This window comes from Homarus americanus, unplaced genomic scaffold (genome assembly GCF_018991925.1).
Source record: "Homarus americanus isolate GMGI-L3 unplaced genomic scaffold, GMGI_Hamer_2.0 scaffold28, whole genome shotgun sequence".
NCBI lineage: Eukaryota > Metazoa > Arthropoda > Malacostraca > Decapoda > Nephropidae > Homarus > Homarus americanus.
The window spans coordinates 6,307,568-6,329,185 of NW_024742238.1; the positions used below are offsets into that span (position 1 = coordinate 6,307,568).

The 21,618-nt window shown below is 37.6% G+C and overlaps 1 protein-coding gene across 1 annotated transcript in view; it reads right to left on the reverse strand.

The window, feature by feature from the left end:
* The window catches only part of LOC121876628 (phosphatidylinositol 5-phosphate 4-kinase type-2 alpha-like), a 31,400-nt gene extending 18,123 nt beyond the window's left edge, over window positions 1-13,277 (reverse strand). The window contains exons 1-3 of the mRNA XM_042381906.1: window positions 13,027-13,277; window positions 10,074-10,171; window positions 8,006-8,116 (exon numbers count right to left, since the gene is read on the reverse strand). Of these exons, the coding sequence (XP_042237840.1) occupies window positions 8,006-8,116; window positions 10,074-10,171; window positions 13,027-13,155 (338 nt within the window). The 5' untranslated portion in view covers window positions 13,156-13,277. The remainder of the gene's footprint in view (window positions 1-8,005; window positions 8,117-10,073; window positions 10,172-13,026) is intronic.
* Window positions 13,278-21,618: the final 8,341 nt, after the last annotated feature.

Sequence of the window (21,618 nt, forward strand, 5' to 3'; positions counted from 1 at the left end):
ACCCAGGTAAACCCTAAGCATTAGTTGTTGGGTCTAACTGATTAATTGAATATGCTTACATACCATAACCAAGTCCCTGAAAAGGGAACTTTAGAAATACCAGTACCAATTCAAAGTAAGATGGAGGCTTCAAATAGTGATGCAGTATCACATTAGCCTGTACACACAGCACCTGTCATTTAGCTTAGTCATAAGTTTGTATTCCAGGCTTCATCATTCACATCCAGTAAACTTTATCATTAACCATTGGAATAAGGAAAAATGAGTGAGTTAACTGGTTCAAATTTGGTCATAAAATGGAATTTCAAGTTCAATCCATTTATGATGTAATGAGTGGACCAGGTGACTCATATATTGAAGCCAGTTAGATATAGAGAGGCTGGTGGCAACAACAAGATGTACCGTACATGCCAATCCAGGAAGAGAGTTAACTTACTGCTACAATATAGGAGAGCATAGGGAAATAATCTACACTCCATAAGTATTGTTTCCTCATGAATACCTTGCCATCAAAACATTTTAGCCTGATACAAACCAGGCACTTTCTCCTATTTTCAGTTGCACAGATATACCATTAAAGAAGGACACTGGGGATGCAATGCCTCTGAGATCCTGTGGCCTAGCAATGCAGCCTGGATGAGTCAATTTAAATACTTAAAAAAAAATAATACTTTTATTTGCTAATACATAAACTCTGGAAGCTCCACACCTTGGCCAAAAGTTCTATGCTGCATCGTACTATATTACTTCTTGTTGATGAAAGTGTTTTACTGTATAATCTTAAGATAGGAACTACCTACTTTAACCAGACAAAGGGATTGATAAGAACCAGTCTCAGTTTTCCAAGTCAGAAAGAAAATGTTTTTTGGCCTAAAGCAAGGAGTCACATTACTTGAGACGTGGCATAAGGTTTGGCCAATTGAGAGAAGAACCAAATGAGACAAAATTAGAGCTTCTCCTCAAAGAAAGAATTTCTGAAGTCCTCCCCAAAGCTCGAGCTGATAGTGAAGTGACCTTCTGTGAGGCTAATTCTGCTTCAACCATTACAAAGATCTCAACAGTCTTAGAACCAATTAACTTATAAAAACTTTATATGGATCAGTTCAAGAGGAAGGATCTAGACAGATCCTTGAATGCAGTTGGTGAGAGGTCAGTGAACCTTATCACCAACTTAACATCTAAAGTGATGGCTTTGAGAAATATCTTAGCACTAAAAGTATTGCAGTTCAATTCACTTGCTGATCAATTTCCTGACATCTCTAGAGAGGATAAATCTCTTGAAAAATGCAAGAAATTGTTGGAGAGTTCTGTCAAAGAGCAGAACTGGATTAAAAAAATTATGTTGGCTTGTAAACAATTCCATTACAACAAGCTGAAGCCAAAGTGTTTCTTACATAATAGTCTATAATGTTCCCTTTCTTCAAATACTGTATAATGGCTAAATTAACTATACACTAGTAGACATGAAGAGGCAACTTTTAGATGGAGAAAAAATTTATTAAGTAATATCTTTATACTTTAAATACTGAAACACCATTAATTATATTTAAATTATATCACATTCCAAGGTTTTCAGCCCATGGAATTAGTGGGTAAATATGCATGTCATCTGGTCCAGGGAATAGGTCATAAAATTTAGCAACTCTGTCCCTGATTAAAAAATTTAATAATTACAGGACAGTCACAGTTGCAGCTTGTACAAGCTGTCACTCAACTGCTAGAGTTGCCAAGTCTCTAGCAAGTGTCATTCAATTAAGGGTAATCATATACAGGTACCTCTGAATCTAATTACATGTTCAAAAAGGCCCACCGAGAAAATATTATTACGTATATAGTTTAGAAATAGTAGCATTAGTACTGTACTTATAACCATGCAGATTACAGAGGTTATAAGGTGTGACCAAGTCAAGTGCAACTGGAGCAAAATAAATGTGTCACGTACTACAATGTGGATTAGCTACAGAAAAGAGAGGAAAATGTAATGGAATATTATTGTTTTACTGCACCCATTAACATGATTTTTCACTTCTCCCATTAATTTTGGTTTCATTTACTAAGCAAGTTCCATATCTTTCAACTACAAATCCAACAATAACCAGTAGATCCAGTTCTCCTATAAGTCGTGCATTCATACAGGGAAATAAACTTGCCACCAAAATAGAAGTGACTGCAATTCTAAGTCTCACCCTACTATGAAGCTAAAGACAATATTGTACAGTACTTTCTTATGCATATGTACCATAAATATAAATACAATGTCCTTTAATGACTGTTTTTAATCTTAGAGCTGAAGATACACATAAAATACTTGTACTGTACACTAATGAAGACTAGTACCCTGTGGAGCTCCCTACCTCAGAGTGTTTTTTTGTATGTCATGTATATAATTACCACCTGTTCAAATACTAGTTTCAAATATCTTTAGTCTCTGGGCAGGGGACACCTCAGTGATTAGATACAACAATAACACTTGTCTATTCTTTCCCTGTGCTTTCTATATTTTCTCCAACATTTTATTTACTATTACTGCAAAATCCTTAACACATAAAGATGTGGAGATAAATCAATGGCTAAACTTAAGGGGGAGGAATATGTCCCTTGAGATCTAATCAAAATTATACTTCAGCAGATAAACACACAGATGTGTGTAATAATAAATAGAATGCCACAGAAGGTAGGCAAATCCTTAGCCATACCATAGCCAATTTCAATGGACCAAAATTTTGGACAATAGTATCAGAAAATACTGATTGCTGAATTCATTTGACATCCTCTCAAAATATATCTACATAACAAATTTGGTTAGAATTTTTCTCTTCATTCTGAGTTATTATGTTCACAGCTTCCAGACACCAAGAGAGAACATACATTCCTAGGTCCCATTCTGAGACAGCAGAGAACAATGCATGCATTCCTGAATCTTCCTCTTAGGATGGCAGGAGCCAAACAAAGCATGCATTTCACAGTTCCCCTCCCAGGATGGTTGGGGACAGAGCTCAATATGAGCAAAACTGGACTTATTAAAAATGGAGACCTCAACCTTTTCACAATTCTTAAGTAATTTACAACCAAGATTAAATTGGGTTAGGTTAGACTGTTAGATTAGGTTAAATTAAATTCAGTATGTGCTGTATTGTGCATAGTTTTCAGAATTAATCTCCCGGTAGTATAATGTGCATATGTGCATTATAGTATTCATTACATTAAATACATACTGATAAAAATTAGATTTTAGTTATCCCTATGCTTGTTTCTGTAGATATTAGCATATTTTATTAACACTCTCGTGGTCCTGCCATGCACCCGTGTATGATAGCATACCAACCACCAATGTACCTGCAACATATTGATGTGTGATTCAAAAGAAAAAAATCTTAAGATATATTTTTGCATGATTTAGTGCATGAGTTTGAATATGACACCAGCTCTCATAAGCATAATCGAGTAATGAGCACAATAACTAGTCACATGGGGAGCCTTTATGATGCTTCAAACAACTGCTTCCATACCCCTACATTATCCTGATTTGCATCACACTGATGGGATCCTATGACATGATTTTACTGGCAGGGTATGTAGTTTTTGTTGTTTCTACACTTGTGTGACACTTATAAACATAACAAAATGGGGAGGGAAGTGAAATAGGTACATGAAAGGGTGTACTGGCCCAAAGGAAGTAATACTGGGTGGGAGTATAGGTATCAGGGAAGGGGCAGGGCAGTAATCACTGCCACATGACCCTTCCACCAAGAGGAGCATCTTCAGGGAATACATCATACCCTGGAGTTGGTGGAAGGGTCAAAACTGAGGCTCTACAGACACCTACAGGTGATAAGCACCTTTTATATAAAATACATAGTGCAAGGGGAAGGGAAGAGAGGAATACTGTACATCTAAGCCTTCACCACAAAGGTTGACAATCTCGCTTCCTAATAACATGGTTTTTTTTCTTCAATTCACCCTTACTAAGCCCAGTTCACTTAGAACATTTATTTGCAAGTAAAATTGTAGATAAAAATATGATTTACCATTTAAAATAATGTCAAACATTAAAACAGAAAAAAACTTTTACAAGCAACATTGCACATCCACTCCACAAAGAGTTCACAGGGGGACAGGCAGGACCATGAGTGTGTTAAGTACATACTGTATTTGCAAAACTAAATTCTGTACAACACTTGGCCATGAATATGAGTTAGGAGAAGATACTGTATGTTTCACTATGCTTAAAAGCAAGAGAAGGCATCCATAATATTGTAGGTAGATAGCTAACAAGAGATTAACAATAACTAGAATTTCATCATGTTAAATTAAACAAAAAACTAATTTACCAAATCTCCCAATTTACCCTTTCAATGGTTTGGATCTTCAAAAGGTGTAATGGAATCATAATCTATAATTATGAAGGTTGATTGGAATTACAGTACAGTATAGGTTTCATAGCCGAGCCCATAACCAAGTAACTTGTGTTACCTACACTGTACTAAGTCTAGGTAAGATAACACAAGTAAACCTTAACATTAACAGCTAGGACCAAGCCATTGATTAAACTCATCTACCTGTTGCAATAAGAACACTTAAAAAAAAAGGTAAATTAGAAGAAATAGTTACTGTTCGCAACCTGAGATTAACATGTGCCCCTTTTCGATCACAATGGAAAGACAATTTGGAATTCTAGATGTCAATTTATTTAGTTTCAGTCAATTGCCACACAACTGATTGGGAGGAGGGAAGGTATCTAGGTTGCTTAGTTATGGGCTCAATCATAAAATGAGATTGCAAGAACAATCCTCTATTTACTGCCTGAAGCCACCAACTTGATAAAGAAAAGAAAGTGGCATAAATAAGTTCCAAACTCTCATCCAACACACACCTCTAGGGATATCATCCTTGCTAAATACCTAAGTGGACACAAGAAACTAACCTTACAAACATATGTATAGCTCCCAGACTAAATAGCTGTTAACCCACATTATGCCAAAGACTACGTGTCTCTTTGTATCATAAATTGCAGGATGAGTACGGTATATAAGACCATTCAATGTCCCCGAGATAATAAACTTGAGAGACACAGCTCAGCTGAGTCAATTATCAAAGACATAACTCTGGATGTTCCATGAATAGGCTGAGAAAGATCATCATCCACCACAAATACTTCCACAATCTAACTACCGGTACTTGAACCAGCCTTCATGTACATGGGAACTAGATGGCCAAAAGTTTTCTCAGAACATACTCCTCGTACTGCCGGTAGGTATTGGGTCAAAAACAGAACCGTGGTCAGAAAAGGATGCCCCTCCTCAATCCTAAGAGACAATTGTCCCAGAAGTACAGTAAATGAAAAGAACATATTTGCCCCTTTATGCACTGGCTAATCCCCTCCTTACGTTTAATTTCATCCCAATCTTATCCATATGGAAATGGAACACAGGTGAGGTGCACGTGTGGTAATGTGACATAACATCTCACCAGTCTCTGACCTTATGTGCTGGTGTTGCTTCTTATATGCCCTCTTTAAGGGCTTTGGTAATACATATACTGTAGTAGATATTCTTCTCTAAGTTACCCAATTTATTTTGGAAAGAAAGAACAGTATGAACCATTTATACTGTACTTCATGACAGCTTTAAAAAAAATCCTCATTGTGCACACTTTCTCTATCTACAGTTATGCTTTCATTATTCTTCTGTTACTCCCAAACTCTTCTAGTGACACAGTATTTATTTCATCGCCTTTCCTTCATGTTACTTTCTTCGAACTTTTCCAGGAGTTAACCCTCTTAAAACGAGCTGCTAATACCCTGTTCGATCACCTATTAATGATTTTGTACCTGTGCTCTTTCTTTTACATGGTCTTTCAAATAAGCAGATACACAAAAAACACACACACCTATACTCTGTCTACTCAGTAATAGTAACCTCAGATCTCATAGCCATTCAACATTTAGGTACAGTAGTATTAACCAAGAAACATTTAATACAGTACAGTACTTCCAAAACTAGAAGCACTTACCCTCTCTCTCACATAAAAGATCATCTGTAGTTTTTACTCTATACAAACCAATTTTTTCTGTACCCACTTTCCATATCAATACACCAAGACTAACCATTACTAACGTTCTTGCTTTAAGAGAATGCATACCAAAAATTTTAAATATGCTTTTGTGACACTTGACATTTTTTCTTGTACTATTCCCATCTTCTAAACTATACATCCTTTATGATACTAAACCCATTACTGAGGACACATATCCTAATTCTTCAAGAAATTGGTAGCCTCTGTACAGTAAAAATCCATATCTATAGGTCAGCCCTCACTTCAAGCCTCCCTTCACATCATTTCTGCCATTCACTGTCCCCCACCTTTCCTTATTCTACCACTACCTGAATGATCAATGTTTCAATACAGTTCAAACCATCATCCCCTTGTCTATATCAATCCAGCTGTTTTACTTACTACTGCTCTGTTTTGATGTTAATGCACCTTTGAAATGACACATAAAAACATCCTTTTTGCCTGTTCAATGTTTGAGGAAAATCGCAACTTGGTGCAATAAACATTTCAGTGTACAGTATATAATTAATATCAGAGGTCAGAAATAATAAGGGGTCAAGAGATACCTTCTTGACAATCAGAGATCAAAATATCTAGTTCACTATAAAATAAGTGCAGTATTGGATGGTTACCTGCCAGCTTACATTTGCTTAAAACCTTCTGATACTGTACCGTGTTATTGTAGTACAGTACATCTTTACCTGACTCCGTCCTTCTACCCCCTGTACCCAGCACAGTTCTTGCTCTTTTAAACAACTCGCTCTATACTACAGTATTCACCTTGCCTTTTATTTCAATGATATTCAGTCAAGATTTGGTTTCCTCTGCACAATGAAACACTTGAATTTTTTAATGGAACACTTGTTATAATTACAGTACATTATTCTCAAATCAAATAAGCATGACTCCACAATGTTAGTACTGCCAAATAACAAAACAATGAACTTGAGCTTCACTTAGTGCATGTCCCACAATATCAACTATACAGTATTCATCAGTGTCCTCAGTTATGTCACTCAGTAATTATGTTTTGAATGCTTGTTTTTTAATTCTCAAATTATCCAAAAAGTAACAATTGGGACATAATTACAAAAAAATTAATACAGTAGTCATTATCAGAGCTACAGAGCATCTAAAATAAATGCATCATCATATTCTTTGGGGGACATACTAAAGTGCAGACTTCAGTAAGGCTCACTAACCTCTTGACAGCAGGCAAGATGAGCTCTATTGAAGGCCATTAAGCAGCTCAAATTCTTGAGCATGTAATGTATGATACAATGTAAATAACAAAATAATTACTTTAAGAAGATAAAAATGCACCACTATTACCTGTCCATTTTCATGACCCCATAACGCTGGACTTCAATTATTCTCGACCTAAGAGAGGCCTCTGCGTTAGGCTGCAACTTGGTGCACTAAGAAAATTATCTGCTCTTCTTAAGTTGTTCTCATTACAATATGTGACAGAAAGAGAGAAATCTAATATGGGTAAGGATTAACCAAAGATAAAGATGAGACTTGTTCCTCTTAAAATACTGAACAACCACTGAAATGCATTTTATAAAAGTGTGACACTAAACATGTTAAAAATCAGCCATGAAGAAATAGTGAAAGCGAACTCTACGAGAACATTGTCTACAACTACAGATGCATAGCAGAAATAAGTCTGTCATATAAAGAGACTTCTTGAAAAACAATCAGGAAATATAGTGTACGGTACTACAGTATTTAAAAGCAAAATGAAGAAAATTTTAAAAATTCATATAAAGCAAGCTTTAAACTCCTCTACCAAAGACTAAAGTGCAATAGAAAGTTGCAGTCATTAAAGGTGTAAGCAAATCAAGCGATGAATATATAAAAGGCCATGAAAACTCAAATTAGCTTTAGTGCTGGATATCACATATTAAGATTTCATAAAGGTCTGCAAGATAAACATACATTATCCTACCTTGTCAATGATTCTCGAAAATCTACGTCATCGATGCCAAATCTCTCTCTTAAATTTCTGAAGACGATGGGACAGTATTCTTTGACTTTGAAGTGTGACGGAAGATTCTCTCTGCAGTGCAAAATTTATAATTAGTGCTAAATATGAAGACTTGATCCTTAAATCTTGTTTCATAAATGAGCAACTGAGGAACAACTTGTGCACAATGCAACACCAAAGTTGGGTGAATTTTGCCAAGGCCAAACTAAAATAGCCAGAGAAAATTCAAAGATTAAGTTAGTCCCCAGAAGCAATTAATGCCCCCCCAAAAAAAATAGAAGCTGAGTCTACCCAATGGCTAAATGGCTAAAACTCAAATGGATCATACACTGTGCAGCTTATTATGCAAAGTATGACTCACCTGTCTCATTTACAAGGCAGGCTCACAGTAGTACAACTTTCAACGGGTAAGGATCAAACCATCATTTAAAACCAAATGCCATTTCAGAATGACTCATGTATCAGAAGCTAGCTAAAAAAATCAAGGATGTGGAGAGAATTCCAGGAGCTTTGTTACATAAAACCCTAAAGTATGTTACCCCACATGTACAGGAATTATCCTCACAAATATCCCTTCTCTATGCAGACCCTACAGCAAAGTCCTGGAAAACAAGTGAAAGTACAGACTCAAGTAAAGGCCTCCTAAAAAACGAGGCAACTGTCCCTCTGCAGGGAATCCTTATTGTCTGTTCCATAGCCAATGAAAAATCTAATGTAACTTATCATAAATAAAATACTAATAAAAGAAAATACTGTAATAGGATCATCACCACAGAACAATGTTAATAGGACTTTTCACAAAGCACAAACTTTATTTCTAGATTAGATTACTGTGTCTGCAAAATCACTATCAATGTGTCTATTCTTTGATGATCTAGTCTTGATTCCTAATTCATGGACATTCATGATTCAAAGCTAGCTAACCATGTGAGTTACTATGCCTTGTAGATTACTAAATCATCATCAACATTCTGGAAAGGTTAATCCCATATTTCCTTCATACAACAGGCTTGGAAAACTTAGTACTGCACACACCGATCCTATTAAGTATTATGACAAAAAACAAACAGTGTGTCACTAATGCTTTTACAACGTCAAATGTGAGTGGTAGTGTAGCAAGTGTCTGTAATGCAAGGGAATCAAACACTAAATACAGACAGTACAGTACAAGCCATTATATATCTCAGGTACATTTTGAGCTACAATGATGAAATTTGGACACAGTGTGACTAGGTACTTTTTTTTTTACTTATACATATTGTAAACCCACAAAAAAATTATTCGGCACCCGTGTCATATTGTATCACGCCGTAAGGGTGCCGAATAATTTCTTAATGGGTGTACAGCAGTACAGACCGGCCAGAGAGGCCATCCCGATGTGTGCCAATAAGTTGTACACCAAATAAAAAATTATTCGGCACCCTTACAGCGTGATACAATATGACATGGGTGCCGAATAATTTTTTTGTGGGTTTACATCTTATATATATTTTGCTCATGGCATGACATTGGAGTGGTATCCAGGTATATATATGAATGTATCACTAGTGTATTGTAATTATCTTTTAAAGTTTATAATCCTTTTACAGCTTTTAGTAGTACAATACTGTAATTCATAAACATCGCAAATGACTATTAATGTAAGATATACCTACTCTACTCTACTGAAGATCAATTCTTTAGATCTTATGTGCCACCTTCTGCTCACTAGTTTAAATAAGATTACCACACATAACAAGTTAAAGTACAGCACACTATTAAATTATGCATTCATTAAAAACAGCATTGACTAATGAATAGCTACAGTACATAATTTTTTTACACTCAGAACAATGTACATCTCTAAGTAAAAAAATATATATATGAAAAATAAATAGTATAACAATTAAATTTACAAGAAATACTGTATCAGTAAATTTAAGAAAACCAAATGAATATGTAGGGTAAGAATAAAATGCACATTGTAAATCTCTTCATTACAAAGTTTACAATTCCACGAGAAAGTAAATTAAAACAAAACTTGACTCACTTGTTAAAGAGGTGGTTGTCCACACGGACCTTAGAATGAGCCTTAAAGTCATCAGGCATCAACATTACTGGTACATTAATGTGACTCAGCTCACTGCTCTGTAAAAAAAAAGAAAAAAATTGATAAGCAAAGAAACAAAAAATTCATACATACTCTTTATTTCTCAATACCCTGTACTGTAGAGAAACCCAATTCTAAAGTGAAATCAGTCAATACCCTAACAATGCAAAAATTTCAAGTTCTTTGGGGCAGACTGACAAAATTGTGTTTTTTGTTTTGTTTTAATCTGATGACTTTTTAGAAATTTTTCTCCAGATGAGCATTAAAAATATCACTAATTATTTTCGAAAATTCAACAAACCAATTCTTTGAATAAAATACTTTTCATTTTAATCATATACAGGTACTTGGCAATTCATCCATTCTAGTCTTGTCTCAACTGTATGCAAATAAGCAAGGTAAATGCAAGAAGTGTAATTTCACTGTTAAAATTAAATATCATCCTAAGAAACACCTCATACCTAATCAATGCATTGTCTGTACGTACAAGAAATGTATAAATCATGAAGTACAGTAGACCACTGTCATTTGCGGGTTTGCGATTTCTATGATTCATGCTAAGTAGATGGTGGCTAGCTTGCGAGCCTTTTCCCACAGCACAACGAGTCACCCCTCGGAGCATCTCATGTGTTATACTCTCAAAAATTTAGTGTTTCTTTGTGAAATGGCCCCTAAAAGACTGCCTAGTGTCAGTGCTAGTGATGCTAGTGGAGTGAATTGTAAAAGGTAGAAGTCAGTGATGACCCTAGCAAAGAATGTTGAATTATTAGATAAGTTAAATGAGGGGATGAGTGCTGCCACTGCTGATCGGTTGTTTGGTATTGGTAGACAGTAGTGAACTTAGGTAGTATAAGTTGCTATTTGCGGTTTTGCCTATTTACGTCATTCCCTGGAACCTAACCCCCATGAATAACAAGGGTTTACTGTACACAGTACAAACATGAATATTGAATAAAATAAAATATGATTTAGGTTATTTACTATTATGAGACTTCCTGAGGGCTGTCATTTGACCTGGTAGTTTCATACACTATTTTTTACAGACATTTAGGGTTAATTTGGAGGGTGTACAGTATTCATACATTATCCTGATTTCAGGATTTTATACTACAGTATAATAAGCTTAGGCTAAATTTCAATTTTTTTTTTTATGGATTTCTGGTTGAAATACATGCAATCACCGATGAATCCCCCACGTTAATAATAATATTGAAAAGTAAAGGCGTAGATAACGGCTACCACCAGAAGGAATTGTCCGAATTGGTTTAAATATTTTCTACACACTAATATCATGATATTAAACACAAAAATGAAAACGACAATGCATAGAACCTAATACAACCTGACATAACATACCCATAGGTTAGGTATGTTAGGTCAGGTTCTATTAGGTTCTATGCATTATCAAGTTAATATTGAGGTTGATATAAATCAGCAATGGCGAGGAGGAATAAGTGGAAGTGTTCACCATCATTTATAGGAAACATCTCTTGAAGAGGGATTCAGCGAGGTAAACAACAAAAATGGTACCGGGAGAAGCATTGTGAAGTGGGATAGAAAATTGTCGTTTCTTTTAATATACTTAAAATCATCAAAACAATAAGTACAGCAAATATAAAAGCAATCAACAAATAACTTCTGGTGGTAGCCGTTATCTACACCTTTACCTCTTGAAAAATTAACATCTCGGTTATCCTTAATTTCCGGTAGAATTATCATAAAAGAAAAATGTCTTTGAATTGTCTTAACATTACGAAATACAAATTAATAACAGCGAGAGAAAGACCAGTGCACAAGGAAAACTTCACCCATGAAACTAGTCCTAAACACCTTTACCCATACGTATAGGTAATCTGTCAAAGCCAAAATTTCGGTCCGACTAATTACCCAAATGTACCCAAATGTAGCCGCAATGAAGTCAAATAATGGTCCTAGATGAATAAATCAGACTGCCAATTACTTCTCGACTAGTATTTGGTGTCACAAAGTCACAAAAAATTGGAAAACTTACTTTAATCTGAGTTAATAGATCAAGTGCACGTACCGACGGAGCGAGGAATTACCCAAATGTAGCCGCAATGAAGTCAAATAATGGTCGTACAAGCGTAATTCGGGCTGTGAATCGCTTCTCGATTATTATTTGGTGTCATAAAGTAAAAAAAAATTGGTAAACTTAATTTAATCTGAGTTGGGTTGGGTTAGGTTAGGTTAGGTTAGGTTAGGTTAGGTTAGGTTAGATTAGATTAGATTAGGTTGGGTTAGGTACATGCACTTGATCTATTAACTCAGATTAAATTAAGTTTACCAATTTTTTGTGACTTTGTGACACCAAATACTAGTCGAGAAGTGATTGGCAGTCCGATTTATTCATCTAGGACCATTATTTGACTTCATTCCGGCTATATTTGGCTACATTTGGGTAATTAGTCGGACCCCCAAAATTTTGCTTATAATTTATAAACTGTAAAACTGTTGTGCATGGCACCACCTTTTAGGAACCTTCTGATTTCTTTAACTGTTAAAATTCTGATTTTCACTTTCATAGAAGTGTACTGTAATTACATTTGGGTGTTTCAGAGGAGAAAAGTCAAAACACTTCATGCTGGATTTCAGAAGCCAAGCAACCACATATTTGCCATAATCCTAAATTCTCTAACTGCACCGCCAATACCCGGTAATGCTCAGGGTTTCTGATTATCCTTACAACACTATAATTAAGACATAATACTCAGGAATTTACAAGCAAAATTCAGAACACTGCTGCTTGGTGGTGGGCCCTGCAAAACGAGATTGTTAATAACACGTTACACAAGGCGAGAGATGACATTACAGATATGCAAATCGATACTAAAAGACAGTGTCAAGTGAATTAAAGTACAGATTATATACTTACCGTGTGGTTTACCCCCCACATGAACACGGAGAGGAAGGGTTCGTTCGCCCTGAACAGCTTCACTTTTTGATGTTTCACCCTCACAGCCTTCTTCTTCAGCTTTGAAGCTAAACTGGAGGCTGACGCCATTGTTCTAAGGTTTATCCTTGTGTCTTCTAATTACACAAGAAATTTCAATAAACACCACCCATGATCAGGCTGTCACAACGCAAAGTTACAGCCCACTCCACCTCTATTATTGACGCATAAACGACACAACATTAAGAGAGAATCGGGAATGACAAACTAAAGAAGATCAGACTTTAGCTTTGAAAACGATCCAACTACGATGTGTTAATGTTTCTGATCCTCTATAAGGTATAATTTATACTTGTGATGTCATGGATGAACCATATATTTTGAATGTTTATTTGGGAATTCTTGGTTCTATTAGTTTTGGATTTCTCCCGAAATTTACCACTACAACATAATGACTGTGTTTGCGATCAAATTTATTCTTATAATATTCCAATAATATATAATTTTTTTCCAACTACATACGTATGCTATATATTAATGTACAGTACTGTATATAGGTATTCAGGCAGGATGATCGATAATTTGCATTATCAATTATAAATATACTGTAATATCCCCAAAGATTTTAAGATCACGAAAAACAGGCTGTATGTATATATATATATATATATATATATATATATATATATATATATATATATATATATATAGAGAGAGAGAGAGAGAGAGAGAGAGAGAGAGAGAGAGAGAGAGTAAACCACAAATATAAATTAATAAACAAGATAAATTAAGCCAGTTAGCAGAGGCGGACCAAGTTGCAAGCCTCAGATGTATTTCTGCATTTTAATGATCTTCGTGATCTCTTAACCCGTTGACCCCTAAAGTGAAGGATATGTAGAATCTTATCTAGTGAGTCGTCGCATTTTTGTTAACTCACGAAATTCAGTTAAATTATCGTATACTCACGCTTAGATTAACGTAAATTATATATATATATATATATATATATATATATATATATATATATATATATATATATATATATATATATATATTTATAACAATGAATATCATGTTGCAGAAATTATTATTTTGATTAAAAGGGGCCTTAATGCCGGTTAATATACAAGAGACGTCTTTTAATAGTGCTAGAGTACCTTTGTACTTCAATATTCAAGGATCTATTATATAGTACAGCAGTGACAAATAGCACTACTGTTTGGCCACGTATCATCAAAGATGAGCAGAACCTGGCAAAATTTTTAAGAGCGCATGACTCATGAGCGGGAAGTGTGGCTTGCTAGGTTGTGTATGCTCTCTTGTATTTTTAGCCGCCTTAGCCAGCTCTATGAACATCTTCCCTGAGTTATTAACTGACTGATTGAGACTACGCAACTTTGTTTTGTGTCGTAGTATTGTTGACTCTAAGCCATTTTTTTTATCTTTTGTACTTGGTGTAACGCATGATTAATGTTTCCATTTGCATTGGATTTTTTCTACTTTAGTTACTTTACATCGTGATTATTTGCAATAAACAAATCATGCAGATGGAGCGAATTTTGGCCTTGACATTAAATGAAGATGTAAGAACACATGTGCTGGCAGCTACTCTTCCGTGACTATAGGCGTTTCCTCATTCCTGAGATAAGGGGAAGAAGTTAAGGTACAAATATAGGAGCTTACGACACCAGGGTGTGAGCCAACGAGTACCATTGAATGGAGGAAGAAAGATAAAACTACATGAACTGCACTGTGGGTGAGTAGTGAGAGAGTGGGATGGGCAAGAACCACAATTTTACACCCCCTTTCCTCCTGCCGCAGGTGTCAACAGCCTCGTACACACAATAATATCTCCTTATGCTGATAACCACAAGGAAAGAAGAAAACACGAAGTTCCCAAGCGCTTTCGTGTAATTCACATCTTCAGGGGTGAGTACACTGTACAGTACAGTCTGTACTCACCCCTGAAGATGTGAATTACACGAAAGCGCTTGGGAACTTCGTGTTTTCTTCTTTCCTTGTGGTTATCAGCATATACCTAGATCACGCGCACCTACAGTGATTTACTTGCATATATATATATATATATATACCACATTGTGTTATTTGTAGTTCCCCGCACCGTGCTACGACGTTTTTAGTTCCCCACTGTTATGGCGTCTATTATGCCACCATACATACAGGGGTATTATAACGTTTAGAGTACCCCCACACCATGTTGTGGCGTCTATAAATTTCCCACACCATGTTGCGACGCTTAAAAACTCCTCACACTATATTAAAATGTCTATAGTTCCCCACATTGATATAACGTCTACAGTTCACCCACACCCTGTAATATTATTTAACCATAGTCACTTAGGTTCTCTCACAACGTATGACGGTAAACAGAGTTCTCAACACAGAACGCAACCAAACACAAGAAGCTGTTCCTCTCGTCAACCTACAGCAGTATCAGAGAACCTCCCTCTTTACACTGCCTTGCTCAGAACGTCAGCGAGGGGGGAGTGTCTGGTACAGCGAGGAAGTGACGTCAATGTTATTTTATCATCTCAAAACACTCACATTTTGAAGACAAGCGGAAACGCACTGAGGCTCAGCATCAGTGTGGTGACATCCAGATAAACATGTGACTATCAGTCACTATCGGAGGGAGAAAAAGATTGTCAAGGAACAGTGGCGTTACTGTTTACTTCTAGAGCCAGTTGGCAGAATAAGTAGTCCAGAATCTCCTTTTCACCTGATTCGCATAAGCATAATACTCTCGTTACTTGCCTCAATGTAGATTTCCTTAAGACAGTAAAACGTTCCACTGCTTCCATATTCTCGCATCCAGAATCTAAGGCATTCAGCAACTCTTCAGTTTATTTCTCCCCGATTGCAACACTTGTCCCACACTCCCATTTATCCCTTTACTATGAATGTTTGGAAATGGGAAAATAGATGAAATATTAAAGAAATATAGAAATTTTGCATCTAGAATATAACTATGTATTATAACTAATTATATGAAATATTAGGGATTTATGTGAGTCCTGAGAGGGACATTCCTGGACTGGGGTGAGGATGACTTATGTCACTTCATCCCTTTGAGATGTATTAATGTTTTTTTGTATCTCAATAAACGTATCAATCAATCAATCCCTTTACTGCCCATTCTTATCCGCTTAACACAATATCAGCTCATTCCTCTATTTTCACAAAATCAAGTTATCGGTACACCAGGTAGGACTCAGATTATGCAAGTGGAGTATCTTAATTATGCGTCTTATATTCCATTCTGCAGTACTATCTAACAAAGACGCTGCAGATAAATACAAGCTTAACATGAAACGGAAAAGTAATCAGAGACGTGACCGATCGCCCAAGCGGCTAACAAGCCGATCAGTGGCGAAGAGGATAAAAGTAATAGTACAAGAGCTTTAAAAAATCACCTCTGTACCCTTGAAAATGTGATCACACGTAGGAGCTTGTTATATTCCAGTTCATACTTCTGTGCGGGCACATGCTACTTAAGCAATTCTTAAGACTTAAATAGACGATTTTTCCCACGTGAACTATTTAACCTAACCTATTCGTCTAAGTGGGATGGCAAAATTGACACAAAGACGATCGTCCAGATGGGCATCGTCAAGGATTCTATACTCTAGGCCTAGGTCAGGAAGATGGCTCACTATGTTCATTTTTAATCCCCCTTCCTCCGGCGTCTGTGTGGTGCCGCCAAACAGCTGCTAAGTATAAACTCAGTTAATATAGCACCTTATCCAGTGTAGCCTAGAGTTATTGCACGCCCTATAACAATATCAAAACCTGTAAATTCCGTCGGATCACCTGAAGATAAGCCTCTAACTTATTTCACTTTAAGATTAAACTCCCTTACAGTACTTGGGTAGTTAGGTTTGATTAGTTTAGCATTAGTGGTTTATCTTATAATGCGAAAAGGATGGGAGCTACTTACTCTTCAGGTTATCCCTTCCATCAATCAATGCGGCGCCTTTCGGAGTGTTGTGTGGGCCACTTTAAAGATGTTTTTTGTTTATCTCGTAAGTCAGTTAACAGTAATGCTTTCAAACAAATAACTGTAGCTGAAAGGGGTGATTGGGAGAGGGTTGATGCTATGAAGAGGAGACAATCTGGCAATTAAACACCTTCCTCCTGGATCCGCCAATGCTTAATGCTTACGCTCCTTCAGTTTTGTCCAGTAACCACCAGGTTGGAAGGATCCACATGGAGGAACTGATCTATCTCCTTCAGTCACTGGGTATCAAACTAACGCGATTTACAAGCCGTAGGGTGAAAATTCAACTCAAAGTTTAACGAGTACTACTTTCATGTGGAACTATCAATCAATGTTGGTTGTTTGGGAGATAATTCAGAAGACGCATCTTGGTTGATGCGCCAAATTTGGCGACAGCGACTGTTGACACCAATTTTGCTGAAAATGCAGTAACTAGCAATTCATCTAATAAGCACTTGTAAGACAGGTTTTACGAAAAAAAATACACACAATAACTTCACTGGAGACACCATAAGTGAACTATTTTTCCTCATATAACAAGAAACAGCAATACCGTGAAGATGTATGTTACGATGATAGTGAAAATGTTGCGGTTTCCTGCGGCGGTGTAGCTTCTGCCTTGTGGTTGCGTTGCACCAGCAGGATGTTCACACCTTTTTCCTGAGATAACTGTGTTCCTAAACGTGCAGTGGGGCGTCACCTTTGACGTCAAGTGTTGATTGGGGTCACCTTGACACATTGCGGAAGTTTCAGAAACATAGTTTGTACTACAAGTCAACTCCAAGCTAACCAACTTGTCAATATTCGTTTAATTAGTCTCTATGATTTCAATTTTGTATGTTCTATACCTAGGCAAAGTTAAATGAATCAAATGGCTATAATATTTGTTGAAGGATGGGCGTACTATCGATAAAGTGAACATTAGCGAATTACGTGACTTGCCCAGCTTTACAGCGGGGACTAAGTTTATAAATAAGGATAATCAAATGAGAGTATTTTATGAAGGCTGTTTTTCACATTATGAAACGATACAAACCTAAATTACTTTAACTTAATTTTTATTAAATTCCATAAATCAGGTTTAATGAATTTGTTTTTATATCGTTACACCCATGAAATTTTCCGCAAAAACTATTCATCAAGAAATGCTTTTTCATCGCCATTGTGGCAGAGCGGTGGCAGTGCTTATCCAGTCAGTTATTATATAATGATATATATATATATATATATATATATATATATATATATATATATATATATATATATATATATATATATATATATATAAGTGCTGCCTATGCCACAAACACGTAAAATTCAAAACTATTTACAATATTGTATCTCCTTGTTAGCTTACTATTATGTAATGTATTTTCTTTTTTTGGGGGGGGGGGAGATGTGACAAAAGCCGCACGGATCGAACATGGATCGGGCTGGTATGTTTTATGGCCACGAAAGACGAAGTAAAAGCGATAGTGCGAGCCCTGGGGCCTAAGTGTCTACCAAATGAAGCATTACAGGTAGAAGGTAGTAAACAGCTACCAAACAGGGAGGTTGTAGTGGAATTCTCCCCTACAAACGCTGTTTGTCGCTGCCTAGCCGACCCCACCAATTCCCCAGTGTATGCCTCTCCTTCTACCTACACCAACCAGCCAGCAACACCTCCGCCTCCCTGGCGGTCCTCGCTCCTCCTCCGCCTGCCTGGCGGTCCTCTTTCCCGCTGGCGAGCATGGCGACCCACAAGCTGTCCTTCTCTGAGCGTCCTCACCAACCAGCTCTCTCTACATCACGCTTGTAACCATGCTGCCTTCCCAGCACCAAGCTGCATTGTACATCCAATACAACATGTATATAGAGAGCACATCGTGAGTTTCCTTTCTCCATCCCATCCTGAGTATGAACCAAACAATTTCATACCCCACAAATGGTGACTCCCGGAGATTCGCACTCACACAGGATGGAGGAGAAACTGATCACGCTCCCAGTCTTCAAGCAACATGGAAGACTGGCTTATCCACCCAGAAGCAGCTCTCATCGGCTCTACAGCTACTGTCTCTACACCGCAGGTTAGACACCCTAGAGCAGCTCTGCTACTCTAAGCAGACACCAGCTCCTCTTCCTGCCCCAAGCACCACGTCCTACCGACCCCAGCACACCCGTCCTGCCTCAGACGCCGACCCCGGCCCAGCAGTAACCCCTGCCGCCCTTGATGCGGCCTCTGTTCCTGAGTGCGGACACACACACCCCTCTTTTCTCCCCCAGGTACTCCCTGCTAATGTCCTGCACCCTGCTGCTGTCGTGGACCCAGCTGCTGTCACGAGCCCTCATCCGTTTCTGCTGACGCAGCCCCTGCTCCTGACCCAGGCCCACACACCCCAGCAGGCGCATCTGACGACTCGGTACCTGCCGTGAGGGAAGCACAAAATTCATCGCCTCCACACACCCTTATTCTCCCTCTCTACTCCCACAGATATTGTGTATCTAGACAGTTGTCCCCAGCGACCGGCTCATCCACGCCATCGCCGTTGTCTCACATGAGGCATGCACCGCCCGTTCTGCCTCACATGTGCTATGCAACTCTGCAGACAACAAGTCTCCTACACAGCCTGGAGGGAAGGGGGAGTATTGTAGTGGAATTCTCCCCTACAAACGCTGTTTGTCGCTGCCTAGCCGACCCCACCAATTCCCCAGTGTATGCCTCGTGGTCTAGGTCAACCAGCGCCGCCATACACCACGGAGCGGGGGTCAACTGCTAAGCCACGCCTACCCCCGCTATTTAAGACCTGACCTCGTGGTGATCTGTCTCTCTTTCTACCTACACCAACCAGCCAGCAACACCTCCGCCTGCCTGGCGGTCCTCTCTCCCGCTGGCGAGCATGGCGACCCACAAGCTGTCCTTCTCTGAGCGTCCTCACCAACCAGCTCTCTCTACATCACGCTTGTAACCATGCTGCCTTCCCAGCACCAAGCTGCATTGTACATCCAATACAACATGTATATAGAGAGCACATTGTGAGTTTCCTTTCTCCATTCCATCCTGAGTGTGAACCAAAACATCTCATACCCCACAAGGTACTACCACCTGGGAAGATATTGGAAGCATAATGTGTTGTCTAATGGTAGACCCTGCTGCCATATAGCATCACGAAAATTGTGACCAAGTCCCAGGTTGCTGATCTGACTTCTGCCTCATTTACACACAATTGCAGGGTCTCAAGTCTCAATTGTTTCTCTTACTATTGACAACATAACATACATACCGTATATTGTTTCTCACATGTTTTTTTTTTTTCATTTTTACATTCCTTTATGGTTCTTTATTATTATTACATTTTCGCCCCCCAGGCCCCGATGTGGGTCAGTTACCTGTGCCCGGGTGGGCTAATCCCAGCAAAAAAAAAAAAAAAATGCCCAAGACATAGTATCTCCAGAAATTTTGGTTCAAATCCATATGTTATTTCTGGTGCTGACTATCTCCTCCACCTTTACTTGAAATAATATAGGCTTATCTTTTAAACATGGCACTTGTAATGTTGGTATTGTTCCATTCTTAATCATTACAAGTCTTCTTAGCGCTGATAGTCCAAGCAGTTTATATTTTTTAAGTTTTCAAACTCTGGCCTCAAAATGCAAGCTGCATTTTAGGGCATTTTCAGCATTTATAAGTACTGTACAGTATTTCCTCCTGCACAAGTGAATCCATCTTCGTCTCAGTTCATCATCCTTCGAAAAGCGATGGAAATTTACATCACTTCTATTTTTAATTTGTGTTAAACACCCAAAAACTGAGCAAGTGCTTGGCATATTTGTTGTTGATACAGTTTTCTTAGATGCTGCCGACTTCTTGACCACCACAAGATGCTGTGTTTACATGTAGTCAGTAGTCTGTTGGCGGTGTCGTCTGGATGATCAGTGCAAGGACAACAGTTGTTGGGTTATGTAATGAGTGGTGGCGAATGTGCAGAATAGGATGTGCTGAGTGAACCTGAGTGGTGAGTAGGGAATATGAATAAAGGGTGAATATATAGAGCTTGCAAGGGGAGTGCAGTGAGTGGTGGGTAGGACTATTTTCCTCTCTAATCATTTATTCTTTTTTCAAGGTACACTTTTCTGAATGCAGAAACAAACCTTGAGACATTGCATTTGAATCTGGAATCTTGAAAATTAACCTTTAAAAGTTCTGAAACCTATAAGTTTCTTACTATGCCAAATCTTGTGCTACGTTGTTTTCGACCATGTGAGCCAGTTGTATCAAATTCACAAGTCTTGCATAATTTATATTTCTCTGTTTATATATGAAATGTACTTGTTCAGACAAATACATATCATACACATGTAACTCAGATGGATTAACCACCCAAAGAAGAATTAAAACAAAACTATACAAATGCTGGAGTTCCTTTCTTGCTATATGGCTGCCAGACTTGCCTGAAGCATCTAAGCTATTATGATATGTTTGTTCTAGAAGTTGACCTTGCTTCTTGAGTTGTCTGAAAGAAAAACAATGGGTGTAGTTTGTCAATGTCTCCTAACAAGTTGTATTCAAAACATTCTCT